The 16,608-nt window shown below is 34.9% G+C and overlaps 1 protein-coding gene across 1 annotated transcript in view; it reads right to left on the reverse strand.

Moving 5' to 3' along the window:
- Positions 1-269: 269 nt before the first annotated feature.
- The window catches only part of PFKP (phosphofructokinase, platelet), a gene marked incomplete at its 3' end in the record, with an annotated part of 35,991 nt that continues 19,652 nt past the window's right edge, over positions 270-16,608 (reverse strand). The window contains exons 12-18 of the mRNA XM_009700692.1: positions 15,542-15,688; positions 14,612-14,682; positions 14,086-14,173; positions 12,992-13,144; positions 2,579-2,740; positions 1,377-1,438; positions 270-381 (exon numbers count right to left, since the gene is read on the reverse strand). Of these exons, the coding sequence (XP_009698994.1) occupies positions 270-381; positions 1,377-1,438; positions 2,579-2,740; positions 12,992-13,144; positions 14,086-14,173; positions 14,612-14,682; positions 15,542-15,688 (795 nt within the window). The remainder of the gene's footprint in view (positions 382-1,376; positions 1,439-2,578; positions 2,741-12,991; positions 13,145-14,085; positions 14,174-14,611; positions 14,683-15,541; positions 15,689-16,608) is intronic.

Consider the following 16,608-nt stretch of genomic DNA (forward strand, 5'->3'; position numbering starts at 1 on the left):
AAATATATTTTTAAAAGTATAACTTTATTAATATAGACAGGAAAAGAATAAAAATTATTACAAGTCTAATGCATTTTTTTTTCATAGATTTTGAAGAAGAAATTGCAATAAAATATAAGGCTAACAAAAACTTCTAAATTACCTACGAAGAAAAATCCACACACTTTCTTTTTCTTGAATCCTGAGTCATACTTGCTTGAAATGCTTGAATAATTATGCTCTTTGTTCATATAAAGTTAAGCTTGTCTGTAATTTTAAGGTCATTTTACCTGCTGCATGTGGCCCAAAACATTTTTTCGACAGTCAAATACTCCTTTTCCTTCTTCAGAATACAGCTGATAAATGAAGTCAGTTGTGTAGTTCTCATTGCAGTTCTCATTTCTGTAACAGTTAGGCCAGACAGAGTTAGCAAATTTCCTATTAAGTAGTGGAAGTCTTGACAACTACTGAATGACCAATGTTTCCCATTTTCTTGATATCAGTAACCATGGCTTAGATATTTTCATCAAATCATGTATGTTCACTTCCATGTAATTTGTTCATGATTTTGAAGTCTGCATTACTTTTACTACACTGACATCATTGGCAGGTCACCTAGAATCCCATTGTTGAATAATGTAGTGAAAAATATCATTTTAGGCCCGACAAGTTCATTATGAGGAAAAACTACATGAAAACCAAAAGTCATTGACATCCAGTATCATCATTTTGCCCTTTACAAAAGCATGGCTAATGAATGGTACCTTAGGCTGTTCCTTACCAATATTGTAAGCGTTGGATATTTTTTTACCCTAGTTATGCAACTAGTAGAACCTGAACAAATATAATGGTATCCTCATACAGCTTACTGTGGTATTCATTTTTCAGTCCTTTGCTACTTGGCAGACTGAAAATAAATGCTCAAGAAAGAGAGAAGCTCAGGCTGCCTAAGAAGGTACAATTTTAAAACATGCTAATCAACATATTTTAAAGGTTTTGATTTTTGAAAGGTATTTTAAGCTGTGTTCTCCTAAAATCTAAGAAGGATTTTTATAGTAAAGGCCATACTATATGTGTACACATGTATGCTAATTTTCACACTGTCAAGAAAGAATCTAAAAGACAAGACAAAGCCAATGAGAAAACAGGCTGAAAATAGGGTAAAATATTAGATTATAGAGCAAATATATTTCCACATAAAGAGGGAAGTTTTGGACTTGAGCTTCCAGACAGCTCCCAGAACTGCCTTCTGGAGCAACATCTTTACTAAAAATCTCACGCTAAAGGAATAACCAAGGAATATAGACTTAGAGCAGCTCTGCAAGTGGCCAGACAGCCTAGCCGGCTGGAGTTGCTTAGCATTACTGATGCCACCTGTTAAAACTACTTTTGCTTACCTCAGCACTAGACCACGCTGGATACTGGTTTTCATTTTTTCAGTCAAGTGTTCCACATTAGCCTACAAACAACAGAAGTATTTTTAACGAGCCATACACAATTCTAAAACAATTTTAGCAAGTCTACATATCCTGAGAACTTCTGTGAAGTATTCCACATAAAGTATTATGTGCAAATTCAAATAAATCAACAGGTTTTTGGAGATCCAGGATAACATACTGTGTATGGCTATTCATCTTGGGTTAAAACTAACTTCCTCCTCTAGATCATAAGTAATTGATTTTAATAGCAACACAAAGTTGTTTTTTGTATGCTATACTGGTATAGCACCAAGCTGGATAACCCCAAAATACATAAAAATACAGAAATTGCCACAAAAGATCATAGTTTGCCCTTTCTCCCAGTCCTTGCTACAGCCCTGTTATGGATACAGGGATGTACTGCAGTGCTGGTACTCCTACATATATGACATGAAGAGTACACACCACTGAGAAATGAGTGGGGAAGAATTACGATTCATTTTACTTCTCCTTTCAGGAAATTTCTTTTTAGCTTTGTATTTGTCCATGACCGCAGCTAGCGCCAACTACCTCAGAACTGTAAAATCCTCAGAGTAGCCAAGTTCCATATCAGCTTACACCCTAATCTGTAGCCCTCAAAGCCTGAGATCTTTATTTCCAAACATGCTCTGAATAGTTGAGGTATCAAAGTCAGTATCTAACTTACATACTGTCCAGTTCCTGACCTGAATAGCCTTCTAAAACAATAAGCTGAGGCAATATGATAATGGAAAAGGTTTTTCGTGGGCTTCTTTTTTTTTTTTTCTTCTCCCCCCCCATTTTTGTTCTTCTTTTAAAACTGCCCAGGTCTGTTCATTTACATGAATTTAAATTTCAGTCAGAAGAATAAAAATTAAACAATTAATGTAGTAGTGTTTAATGGCTAATACAATAATTTTGTCATTTAACTGAACCTGATGCCAAGAATAACTGGGTATATGCTCCTTTATATAATATGGCATAAGAACTGGCATTACGTCAAAGCACTACTGACAAGCACAGCTTTTAGATACAATCTGAACGTGTTTTTTTTCCCCCCTATTACTTGAGCAAACTACTGCATATATACACATTATGATATATATGTACAGTGATTTTAGGATCCACTTAAAAATGAGGAAAACATTTCTAATGCTGTATACCTGGAGTTCCCGAATATCAAACTGTTCTTCAAAGATATAAGCAGCATCAGCTCCTGCCGCAAGAGCCCCCATATTAGCCAGATAACCACAATAACCACCCATGGTCTCAATGATGAATACAAAAAAAAAACCACTGGCTGACTGTTTGATGCGATCACATGTCTAATCAAAAACAAGACATTTTAAGTTTAAATTAAAAAAAGTCTGAATTTTTATGTTTATGTCATGCAACTTTGTGTCACTTACTGGTAAAAGAATTTATAAAAAACACATCTTAAAAAATTCAAAAATAGCATAACCCATTTAACTATAATAACTACCAAATAAAGTAATTCTTATGAATCATACATTGAACACCACAGTCAAAATAAAACTTTTGCTACTATCAACTCATTTATTTGCTTTCTGCAAATACGAAAACAAGAATTCAGTTTGGTTTGTGCATGCAATTAAAAGTTGTGCTGGTTTTCTAAGAGAGACACAAATATATATAATGGAGCTTGTTAATCAGTTCTGGTATGAGTAAGTTTCTCTGCTTTGCTTTAACTCTATTCATTACTGAAGATGTTTATTTCTTAGTATTGATTTTAAAATTCACTGCATTCCCAACCATACTTAACAGTTACATTTAAACTTAAGTCCTGAGCATGTACTGCCCTATTGTTTATTTTCCAATAATGATATCCACATAAAGAGAATTCTTTCAAACACTACTGGAGCATTTCTTTAATGTTTTGGAATTTTTTTATTAATAGGTACATACTTACTATAAAAAGACTGCAATCTCCACTTGTATCTTACTCTGACCAGCATAAGGAATGTTCTCTACAAAGATCTGTTACTTACTGGCCGCTGATTTACAAGGGCATGTAGCAATAGGACAATAGGCAATGGCTTTAAACTGAAAGAACGCAGAGATAGATTAGCTATAAGGAAGAAATTCTTCACCATGAAGGTGGTGAGGCACTGGCACAGGTTGTCCAGAGAAGCTGTGGATGCCCCATCCCTGGAAGTGTTCAAGGCCAGGTTGGATGGGGCTTTGAGCAACCTGGTCTAGTGGAAGGTGTCCCTGCCCATGGCAGGGGGGTTGGTACTAGATGGTCTTTCAGGTCCCTTCTAACCAAACCATTCTATGGTTCTATGAACACCTGTATTTATCAGAGCTGCCTAAGAGACTTAGAAAATAACAGAGAAAATCTCCAGTGTGGTAGGATCTATGAAACTTAGGAAAACATAGGAACTTAGGAAAAAATAGAAACATAGGAACTAGGTTACTATGCATCTTCAGGTTTTAATAATACCTAAAAAGTTATACCACACTTGGTGACAAGAAGAATTTTGTAAAACTGATGTACTGTCCCTACACTACTTTAGTAAAAACGAGAAGTAAAAGTACCTGGGAAGTTCATCATCTTCAAACCTGAATTATGATAGAATCATAGAATCATTTGGGCTGGAAGGGACCCTTAGAGGTCATCTAGTCCAACCCCCCTGCGGTGAGCAGGGACATCTCCAACTAGATAAGGTTGCTCAGAGCCCCATCCAGTCTGACCTTGAATGCCTCCAGTGATGGGCCTTCCACCCCCTCTCTGCGCAACCTGTTCCAGTGCTTCACCACCCTCATTGTAAAAAATTTTTTCCTTATGTCAAGTCTAAATCTACCCTCTTTTAGTTTAAAACCATTACCCCTTGTCCTGTCACAGCAGACCCTGTTAAAAAGTCTGTCCCCATCTCTCATATAGGCCCCCTTCAGGTATTGGAAGGCCACAATGAGGTCACCTCGAAGCCTTCTCTTCTCCAGGCTGAACAACCCCAACTCTCTCAGCCTGTTTTCACAGAAGACATTAAAAAATCCCCATGCCTCACCGATTTTCTGAATGAGTAACTGCAGATGCTGTAATATTTGAGGTACTTCTGTTTCACAGATATTTACAACCAAAACCTTCATTCAGCTAACTGAAAATGATACTTCCAGCTGAAATTAAGACTGTGAGTAATATGGTGTTTAAAAATATACCTAACAGACCACAGAACAAATAATGAACTGATACGTGAGAAAACTTAGAATAATAAAAAAACTAGAACTTCTAATATAATAAGATTTCATGCACTGAAGGACTAAAACCAGTGCATGCATTTATTTAGGTCCAGCTACCAAAAGATACATATAATTTCATTTATACTTATTTATTTGCATATGTGCATGTTATGTGTGTACATACACAAACACATATATACATACACAAGCACAAAATCCACATGAATTTATTCAGAATATGGACTGACATTCTGTTATCCTAAGCAGAAAGTATCTCCATAACAAACTGCATCACAAAAGCCTACGTTGAACTTCAATCAGTTTTTCAAAATGAACCTTTCTTTTACCTGTCTTGGATTTTACAATGTCCTCAAGCACTTTACTTTCCCCTTCCAGATGTGGTTTCAGAAGAATTTTTGCAGAATACTGGCTTCTGGCATACTGGCACACTAACAAATCTATAAAACTCCCCATTACTTTTAATAGTGGCAGGTGCAGCACTGAATCAATTGTAACTCATTTTAAAATAAGCTGCCTGGAATTGGGTAGATACTATGTGTTTAGCTTATGTTATAAAAAAAAAATCTTGGCTTTAGGCAGTTTAGAAATAAATACACATGCAAATATTTCCTTCATTTTGAGAGACCTAAAACATCTGTAAACTCCAAGCTTTTTTAAAAGTTTTCCAGCTGCAGGTAGCAGATTGAAATTTTCTGCCATTGAGAAGCTCTAATTTCTAAGCAAGGATGTAAATCATCGGTTGCTTTTGGGATTACCCACTTAAGATTTATTTAGAAGGATTTCTATCCTTGATTATACAAGAGACACAGTAGAAACTTTCTACTATTCTTGTTCTCTCAGAATGACTGTAACAGAAATATGCAAATACAAAAACAGTACAGATGGATTTTAAAGAATCATTAATTCATATACTACTCGGAAAGGCCAAAGCTCGAATGCCTGATGCAGGTTTCAGAAGTTTTAAACATGAAGGCATGGTGACTCTTTTAGGAGTACTCCTTGGAATTCCAGTTGAGCTTTCGTATGAATTGATCCAGCTTCATGAAAAACATGCTATTCAAAACTTCACCAAATCAAGAGTTTATTGTCAGCATAAACTAAACATTCTAACCATAATTAAATTCAATAGGTAGAACCATTTTTGTTTTTTTACTGACAGCATTACTGAAAGCTGTACAAATTGCAATTAAAATTAATAACAGTGAAATAAGAGGAAGCAGCAATATATGCGATCGTTTTTTCCCCACTGTGTTTTAATGTTTTCACTTTTACAGGTACATCGCTATTAGAAGTGGCATCAGTCATAATGAGTAGGCTTAGCCTGACATTTATAAAAGTAGTTAAGGGGGAAGCAGCTAATGGAGTGGTGAAAGTACCTGTGTCCTGCCTATGAACATATCGCTACAGTTTACCCACACTATACCTTAGGTCATCTTCACCCCAGGGATGCTGTATTGCATCTCCCAAAGACCAAGCCATAATGTATTCTGACACAGCTCTTTCAATTATCTACTGGAGCTTTTTCACTATATATAAATAAGTAACACTGTATCAGAGCAGGAAAACAAACCTGCATTTCTCAAACCCCTTGATCTCTATTATGAAAGAATTGGCCAAGAATATCAGAATTAGTTATATGGATTGATAACGACGGGTTTGATAAAACCCAGAACTGTTCAGAGGTTTACTCATTTGTTTCCATTAGACCAACTCAGTTCCCTTTGCCGTGGCTCCAGACTCAAGAGGATCATAAAGTAGTTGAAGAGTTCATATAGCAGTTGTACCCAAGGGAAAAAGCTATGGCACATTAAAGTTAGAAAATTGATCGTTCAACTGAAATGGAAAACTTATTCATAGCAAGTTCTGGCCTCACACTGTTTAGTTAGCATCAGTAACAGACTTAACTGCTTATACTATGCATGCATTTATATGCACTTAATACATGTTAAGCCTGATGCAGCCTATAGGATTATTCATGTGTTTAGTGTTAACCATGTACTTAAAATGCTCTACTGCACTGAGATCAGTCATTAGCCCATGCAATAAATTTGGCATTTATTTATAACACATGTGCTTCCTTCTTTCACCTAAGTAATGCTGAGGAGCTTTGTAAGATAAAAAACAAAATCAAAGCAAGCAAAATATTTTATTCTAAGTAAAAGCAAATGCCCTAAGCACTAAATGCAGCAGTCTCGGATAACAAAACATAGTCCTCAAAAGTTAAACATGCAACATAGTCAATTTTTATAAGGTTAATTTTTAATCAGTCTTGGAAAACTTCTTAAACCATTAAAAAAATACAGTAACTGAATTATTTTAGAAAACTAGACATTTTAAGGTCTTTAAGTATCCTCATCTTATGCATTTTATTGTCTTAACTTTTAAAAGATATGCAGTCTTACCTCCACAATAGCATTCAAGGCAGTGTCAGCACCAATGCTAAAGTCTGTGCCTGGCACATTGTTGCTAATAGTAGCAGGCAACACACAAATAGGTATGCAAAACTCCTCAAAGCAGGAACGTGCCTCGTGTAGCTGCAGACAACTTTCATAGGCCTGAAGCAGTGGTACAAGTATGAGTGATACATTCCTTGTCTTTGGATTGCTCTGCTAATGACTCCTTGCATGTGATGGTAAATTTGGCTATCCGTTGGCCCAAGCAAATACAACTGGTGAGATTATTTGGGTGGGGGGACACATCCTGTACATACCACAACAGTGCACTGGGGTTGCATTGGCACAATGCTCTTTGAAGAGACGCAGAAGATTAGCGCAAGTTAATACAGAGTGAACGTGAAGTGTGCACAGCATAGAGGTCTGAAGCAGTTGGGCAGAAAAAGACAGCATAAAGGGAGACTGGAAATCATTCCACAAGAAACCACTTAAAGAACAAAGTTTGATACATGTTAAAGGAGTTTAGAAAGTTAACTAGTAAAACACCTACAATTTGAGGAAAATGCTTAAAGAAAGCTGCTTTTTTAAAAACTATGTTATCCTATAAAGTCAAGACACACATCTATTTCCACCAAGAAAAAGGAAAAAGAGTTTTGCCTATGCCTTCCAAGATTCTATCAACATCACACATCTGCCTCTATGCACATAGACTGGACATAGGCCCAGAAAAATCCAGGAACATGTGCACATGGATGAGTTAATAAAGTTTGCAAGTACAGTTCAAGGATTTTTTGAAAAGCAGCTGTAGGTCCTTGGGAAGATTCCAAACACTAATAAAATAAATCATCGTGTGAAAAAGATTAGGTGTTCCTAACAGACATCAAAATAAGACTTAAAGGTTACGATTTTGCAGCTGTTTTAAGTCAGTAAACATATTTTTAGTGACGTTAGTCCAATTGTTCCTAATCTAAACTAATCAGCATCTCTCATGATGTGTGGCAGTTTTTCAAACTGCCTATGTAATGACTCTACAAGAAAGCCTGATTACATAGTAAGTTACGTTTTTCTTAAGCTCTTTCTCCCAGAAAGGACTGATGTTCACAGAAGTCTCATCTTTTCAATTTCTCACATCAGTTCAGAGAAGCAAACTATTGCAGATCACAATTAGATAGCTATCAAGCTATTTCCACAAATATCTAGAGAGTGACTGATTTAAGCAATAACTTAGGAGAAAATTATGGGAAAAACCCACCTGTGAAAGTTCTGCTGTCTAGGTTTTTGTCCTAGATAGAGCAGATACTGCTCAGTGAGAGGACAGGACACAGGGCAGTAGGTACATAAGTGCAAAGTGACTTTGTGAAATCTCTCTCTACTCATGTATTTTAAGTGCAACTTTCAATTAAGCTCAGCACTAAGATGCATTTCCAGTTTATGCCTGAAACACAGTCTAAAGGACTGCACTTTCAGACCTGTAGCTCTGAGAAGCAATATAGCCAGAAGAGCAACAAATGGATTTTTTTTTTTTGAGTGGATGAGATTTCACTCAGAAAATTTCAGTAATTGCCTAGCCTAATTCAGCTCAGTCAGGCTGCTTCGAATTTTTATTTCTACTGAAAAAAAAGAGACGTACACCAAGTCACAGTGGTTTAGTAAAACCACAGGACTTTCTGAAGATCTGCAAAATACATGTTTCTCTAAAAAATTTTATATTGAGACTTTTGGAAAACCAAGTGGAAGGGAGATTTAGAGCAATAACTAACATAATTGGTTAGTCTGTATTTACGATATGTTAAGATGCAGTTAAGATATGTTTTACTTGCATTAAATATTGCCATTTTATTTGATGCAAGTGATTTCAGAAAACATATCCAAAGACTGTACCTTCACCAAGCATGAGCATTAGATGATTATATGCAACATTTTTGCATCACTGCAGCAAAATATGAAAATACTTTCAATGAAGGGTCACTTAATAATTATAACAGGTAAACAAGTGATTGGTGGTTTTAATAATTGCTTTATAATTTTTTTTAAAAAATAAGTGCTACAGTAAGATCATGGGGATACTGTACTACGTAAATAAAATGGTTTAATCATTTCACACTCTTATTGTATTCGTGTTATTAAAAAGGGTATTGCCATAATGAAGGATACTTTATAAAAATACACACAGTCAAGAAATGACTGTGGTTTGTTGACTTTATGTTGATCTAAATGCAAATGGCTACTAAAAGGGATGGATTTACTACCCTAGCTCCACATTCAGTTGTTGCTAGGGCTGAAGTGGATGAAAATTTAATCGGTTAGCCAGTTTGGCCAGGCTAATTTTCAGCTTCCTAGTTCAGATTAATGTGGAGCCACACATGCTAGTACCATCACTGGGAGGGTCAGGAGTCTGTTTTTTAAGGGAAGTGCATGGAGATTGCATTAAGGCAATCTAGCTGTAGCCTTCTTCGCTCCTCAGTTGCTGTTTGCTATTCTTTTCCTCACAAAACCAACTGATCAACCTGTACCCCCTTCCCTTTGGTGAAAGGAAAAGGTACACTGTCAAAGAAACACATTAGCAAGTTTCAGCCTCTTCCTTTCTCAGGTTCTATTTTTCTCCATCTCTAGGTGTTACCTTTTTCTTTTTATTTCCCCATTTACTTCTGTGTCTCCTAAATCAAATGAATATTCTTCCATACCTTGCTCTAGTTTATTCCTCTTTCCATCAGTTCCCCCTAGCCCATCAGTAGGCTTTGTTTTCAAATTAAATTTTCATCCTTTTCACTCTCTCTTTCCATGTTCTGTAGCTGAAAGTCTAACTTTTCATTCATTCTGTTTAATTAGAGAGTAGGTTTCTGCTTTTTAGTTCCACCTGCAAACTGTATTGCTAAAGCCTCTTTTCAATCAATATTAAGTAATCCAACTTTCATTTAAGAACAAATTTCTATACTTCATGGCTATGTAGGAAAAAAACTAACACTTCTTTGTTGTCACATTCCAGAGGTCTGCTATCTGAAATACTAATCCAGTGAAATTAATAGAGTAGCAACATGAAGTTGAGAATACAGATATTTTTATTATGGTAGTTATTTTACTGATGCTTCTTTCCACAGAAACTCAAAGTTCACGTTCTTATCCTGCAATCTTAAACATTTTGTATATCTAGATATATAAGCCTTAAGCATATCCTTTTCAAGTACAGAAACATCCAGCTTTCCCCAAATATTTTATATTCAATATTTCATTGATAATTGTTCTCACTAATGTTCTGAAAACTGAAGTGAAAAATACACCATATCATAAATTTAAAACATTATTCAAAAGATAAACCAAATTCTACTATTCAACTGATTACAAGTCTGTAATTTAAAACCAAAACCAAGAAAATGGAATATTTCAAGAGGGTCACAGAATCTGTTATAGAATCTAAATTCTTGAGAAATGTACCATCCACTGTCTATGACTTCGGGAAAAGCACACTCTTGCCTAATCTCACATTCAGAAGTTATGTATCTGATGGTCTGGTTTTCATTGCTTTTCTTTTTAAATGCAGCATCTTAACTCATTTGATCTGTAACGTCTCAAGGTATTATTTACATGCCTTGACAAGTTTCAAACTTAACATTGACAAGTGTCTAGTAATGCCAAACACTAACAAGGCCTCATTACCCAGCAGAAACGTACTTACCTTAAAGTGACAACCTAAAAGTTGTCACGAACACAGAAGTAAGAACAGTACCACAGAAAAACTAAGTGTGATGACATTTTGGTGTTTGTTAGAAGTACTAATCTTAGAGCACTGAAAACCATGATGCATGTATTGACTTAATTGTGGCAACAGGAATAAAAATTATATAAACTAGATACAATAGACAATCATGTCCATCTCCTATTTTGTTTACTACAATCAACTGTATGGCTTGTATTGAGCCTATCAATCACATTTAATAGGGGGCATCATCACTATTGAACCTGATTCAAACATATGACACAGGAATGAAAGGATACATTTTTCATTATCAGTTTTAGTGAATCATGTTCAAACAATCAGAGCATAAAACTTAAGATATGAAGCAGAAATGTTTCCCCAACACAAAACTCTGCTCCTTCCCCAGAAAAGAACAAAATTTAATTTTCCACTGGATTGAATCTAAATCTTGCAAAGCCATTACATTTCACATTTATGTCAGAGAAAAATCTAGGCAAAATAAAACGCAAAATGAAGATGGAAGCTACTAGTAAAAAAATACCATTTTGAGAAGTTTTCAACTACTACGTTGAAAATATGGATACTGACATTTTATAATCTAATGAAGGCAACTGATATCTAGAAACCTAAGTATGAAACAAAACATAGCAACAAGGAGAGAGAGACTGACTGACTACAATATATCCCTTCTACAGGAAATAACCTATAAAAAGACATCAGTTAGGTAAACAAAGCTTATGAAGAAAAGAAAAGAAGAAAAGTAGGTGTTATGCACAATCATTTTACTCACCTTAATTTGTGATCAATTATTTTGGAGAGATATTTTTATTTACCAGAACTGGAAACAACATCACCATTTATAACCTAAGTTGTCTATAAAGAATATATTCATGATAAATTTTAGTTAGCTTACAGTCTTGTTTAAGGCAACAGTTAAGGAAACTGCAATTTCCTAACCTGAAGGATTTATTTTGCTGAAGATAAAAATATTTATGTTGGCATTGTAAAAAAAAAAGTGAAAATTATGTTAGTGGTTTGGAAGTTTATAGCATTTGAGGAATCCTTCAAATTTCTGAAAATAATAGCATGATCAGAATCTTGAAATAAATCTAAGTGATAGAAGAACTGACATTTAATTTTCAAAAGCAACTTGAAATTCTTTTCTCACTTTACAGGAGTATTATGCTCATTATTTTTCACTTCTTAAAATGTAGCTCAATATGTACAATCACTGAAAAATTCTACATTCTGGCTCCAGCATGGCTGGAGACAAAAAACAGAAAGTAGATCTTGTAATATAACGTGGTACTTCATTGTAGTTCACTAAGTTATGAAATAGTTCTGTTTCTTCTTTGCAAGTGAAAAGGTAAATTCACTTTTGAAGACAAATGCTTTATTAGCCTTTTGCTGTGTTTTAAACAAACTATGCACACTCTGCATCTGTATTTGCAACATGTATCTGTCTGCAGATTATGCTGAAAAGAAAAAAATTGAAGTGTAATATTACTGCTATTGTTGCACATACAAAATTATGTCAGAATATATAGAAACGGAATTGCTGCTCTTAGCTGAGGTGTGATGGATTAATACTTCTTAAGTGATTTAGATGAACTGTAAATATGCGTGACTGAATTTAATTTGTACAATGTTGCTTTCTGTCCAACTGAATTTAGTATTAATCAATCCATTTTTAATTTATATTGTATTACTGGATTTGATTTTTAAAGAAATACTTCATAATATGTCTCAACTCTTCTTGTTAAATCTGTTACATAGTAGAATACATGTAATTCCTATTATTAGAGAAATATGGATCTTACAATCTCTATTATAGGAATAAAGATGCTACATAAATAAGGATCTCTTTCTGAACAAAACAACATTCGCTTAGCATTTGTTACAGCTAGGTATACCAATACACTATACGTATACTGGGGATCTTTTCCTCTATAGTGCATCAAATGATCATCAACTCTTAGCTTTAGGTTTCTTTCTTCCATATACAATAGACATATGCCATCTTATTTTGTAGTTTAGAAACTTACAGGTCATTGTAGTTTCAGAGGAAACCTAATGGAAGCATTTGGGATCCTAAACCCTCTCTTTTTTAAATAGGTATCATGAATATGGCTATATCAAGTAACTGGACCCTTTTCCAGAGCACATTTCCAAAGTTCTGGTCTATAAAAATACCCAGTTCTAGCCAATTTAGTCGGTTTTAACCAGAACTGTTTTGTTAGCAAGCGCACACACCAGAATAGACTTACATCAGTTATAGTGTTCAGAGCAGTATCTGCACCAATGCTGAAATCTGAACCCGGTACATTGTTGGATACAGTTGCAGGAACCATAACCATTGGAACACAGAATTCGTCATATTTCTCTCGGGCAGCTGACAATTCCAGAAGTCCGAGGTATGCCTGTTGGGTACAGGCATTGGGTGAAAAATTAGGATGAATAAAATAAGGGCAAAATTGAAGTGATAAAATGGAAAGGGCCACAGGGGGAGCCATTTCTACCACAGCACACTTCAGCAAGTCAAAGCATTAAGGAACCACTAAAATCTAACACACACAAAAAAGAAAGCATTAAAAACAGGTATACACTTGAAAACAAACAATAAATAGAACATTCATTTTCAATGGAATATATAAAATTTAGATATAACCAAGTGCTTTGTACAACACAAACATACTGCAAACTAGTTCCCCAATCTTCAGGTACTCATTTAAAAATTTTCATATTCCTGAACTAGGGCCATGCCTAACAGGTTGGAAAAAAATGGATGATTTATTCCTTATCAAGAAGCAATAAGCATGTTTTTCCTCTGGGAAGAGCTGGCAAAATACTTTTCTGAATCAAGATTTCAGAAATTTATTATCTTGGTAAAATAAAATTAACACAAAATACAGAAAAAAGAAAATACTTCTCTAGATCAATTACAGATTTTGAAATGCACTATTTGAGAAAGAGTGGCTTAAATAAGGGACCACACTGCAATTTCTACTAAAGGTGAACTTCTGCAAGTATGTTCTAAGTACTGATACAGTACAGACTGAAACTTGCACTACTGAAGTTAGTAATTATTTTTTTCTAATACAAAAATCCTATCATGCTATCTCACCTTATTTATCCATTTAGCACATCCTGTTTTGCAGTTAATAGTCACTGTCTTGAATGTCAACTTTCCACAGAATCAGTGATTGACAATACTTCTGATCCTAAACACTATTTGTGTTGTATATCAAATACAGTTATACCCAAATCCACTTTACATGAAGACTGAGTAAAAATTAAAATAGTCTATTCATTTTATTAGGAATTCTACTCCACTTAGACATAATTAGACATTTCAATGTACCTCAAATCCACCAATAACCATAAGGGCGTTAATGTTGTTAGTGCGCATCTGGTCAGCAATCTTCTCCAAATATTTTGCAGGAAGAGTACTAAAAATTATTATACCAAAAGAAAAGTGAAAAAAAAAAATATTTACAGACTCTGCAGCAGTAAGAACTAATTACTAAGCTGAAACAGTAAACTGAGTAGGCAATGCAATATTTTTTGGTTTACATATTTATTCATACAAATAATTCTTCCTGACAACCAATAAGGAAACATGTCAACTGTAAAGAAACTACAGGTTTGCAAGCCTTTTAAGTGTAAGGACCCCAGGAAATTTTTAAGGTGAGGTCCTGACTCCCATTTTCATTCTCTCTTCAGAGCTGGTACAGTACTATTATGATACCCAAGTTGGAACATAATGATTTAAAAAAAAATAATTGAGGACTTAAAACATTCTGTGGAAGAAAGAGAGCATAGCATCATACTCTGGTTTTATAAAACACTAGAATTCATCGTATCAGTTGGCAAAATATTGATGTTACCGTTTTGTACCAAGAATTGATCCTCCTTGACCAGTCCAGCCTCCAACATCTCCCCAGCTGATTTCCTTTATCTTGGAATAAAAGTAAAAAAGGAGATTCTGTTAAGTAATTACCCAATTACTTCTTTTGACATGCAGCAAACACCAAGTACTACTTAATGTAAAGCTGTTGAAACAAGTTGTTGGGCACAGACAACACCAAAAATGAACTCGGCAAAGAAAGAAAAACAGCATCAAGAGGTTAACTTAATTTCTCTTGAATTCTTACCAGCCTCTTTCCACTCGTATTTGTTCTTTCTTCCTCCAGACCATAATGAACCCTGCCTCTTTGTTTCATATCATGATCCTACTTTCACATCCTCTCCTACTGAATGTGAAACAAAAATCTAAAACTAGGTCTTTGAAGCTAGTTTTGGGATCTATGGCTCCAGCTAGGTGTAGAAATCTTAAGTCTCATCCAGTTTCTCCTCCACATACCAACTGAAGCTTGACATTTAAAACAGGGGAACAAAAGAATCTAACTCACCAGTGCAGGGGGTGGAGTGTGGGGGGGTAAGCTTCCTCCCTCAACAAGCACCACTGCAAAGTTTCTTACAGCAAAGGAATACGGATGCAACAACCCATCGCACAGAATCAGTGATTCTTCTATTATTCTGTGGAGAATCTACCACAAGCTAAACATTGACCAAATTTGAAGGTAGGATTAATCTGAACTAATTTTGTAGTTCTGCAGCATGTGATTAGCAATACTTAAGATAAATGAATCTATAGACTTGAATAGTTGAGGAATACAGTTACAATTTGGGTTTTATATACCTTTATGAAATGAAAGAACTTAAAGAATCAGTTCCCACAACAGTTATGACAGAACATAAACAAAGGTGTGGGATAGGGTACATAGTAGTATGTAATGTACACATGTAATACTGACCTTCCCTCTAGCAAAACCTTCAAATCCATCAATGACAGCAAACATTTTATGGCCTTCAGTTATGCCAACTCTCACTGCAGCCCTCACTGCAGCATTCATTCCAGCTGCAGGGGCACCAACATTTAAAACTGCCACATTAAAATTAGTCTGCAAGAGAAAAATAGTATTTAATAAGCACTGTAATTTCTCCACCATGGTTAATTTGTCCACCATATACAATTGCCAAGTATTGGAATGTAGGAAAGGAAATTTCAAAGCCCCTAAAACCATCCAAAATTTAAAGGTAACTAGAAGACACATACACCTATTTCCCTATTTGCAGAATATCACATAGAAACAATTTTAAAAAAAAAAAGTATGTTTATGTTTAAATAAGACTTCTTCACATTTTCATTTGGTTTGCAGGTTAAGTTATTCAGGTTTTTACATTCTAGCTCAGCTAGGTTCAAGAAACATAAAATACCCTGCATTATTCAATCAGTTTCATGTTATCAAAGCAGTATTTTTTTGAAGAAACACCCCAAATAGCCAAGAAAAGAGCAGTAACTGATTCTAGCACCATAGCAGTTAGATGTATATCATCAGTACCACACAAAGCAGAATAGACCACAACTTTTAAATTAAAGTATCGGCCAGGTTTTTAAAGCAGCTGACGATATAGTAGTACACAGGAGCATTCAGCGTCTTTCACATTACCATACATTTTCAGGTTATGGTAGTTTTTAAAGCATTTCCTAAAGACTCAAAGCAACTATGCTTATATACAGTGCCTCCCCAATTTTAATGAGTATCCCAGGTAAGCAGCTAATCTACTCAAATGCAATAGTATGAGATATCAAATATACATTTGTAATTTAAACCACAGGCAATGTAAGAAAGAAGGGTCTATTTAAAACAATGTGAAATAATAAATATTTTGGTGTATAATGTGTATTCCATATCTATGCATTTAGCCCCCATTTATATTTCTTTGTTATCAATTGTACTCTAGATAAAACAACTACAACTACATGGATGTAAGCATTACGGACTGAACAACACAAGTGGCCAAATCACATAATCTAGCT

The sequence above is a fragment of the Cariama cristata genome, unplaced genomic scaffold (assembly GCF_000690535.1).
Source record: "Cariama cristata isolate BGI_N322 unplaced genomic scaffold, ASM69053v1 scaffold7555, whole genome shotgun sequence".
NCBI classification, from domain to species: domain Eukaryota; kingdom Metazoa; phylum Chordata; class Aves; order Cariamiformes; family Cariamidae; genus Cariama; species Cariama cristata.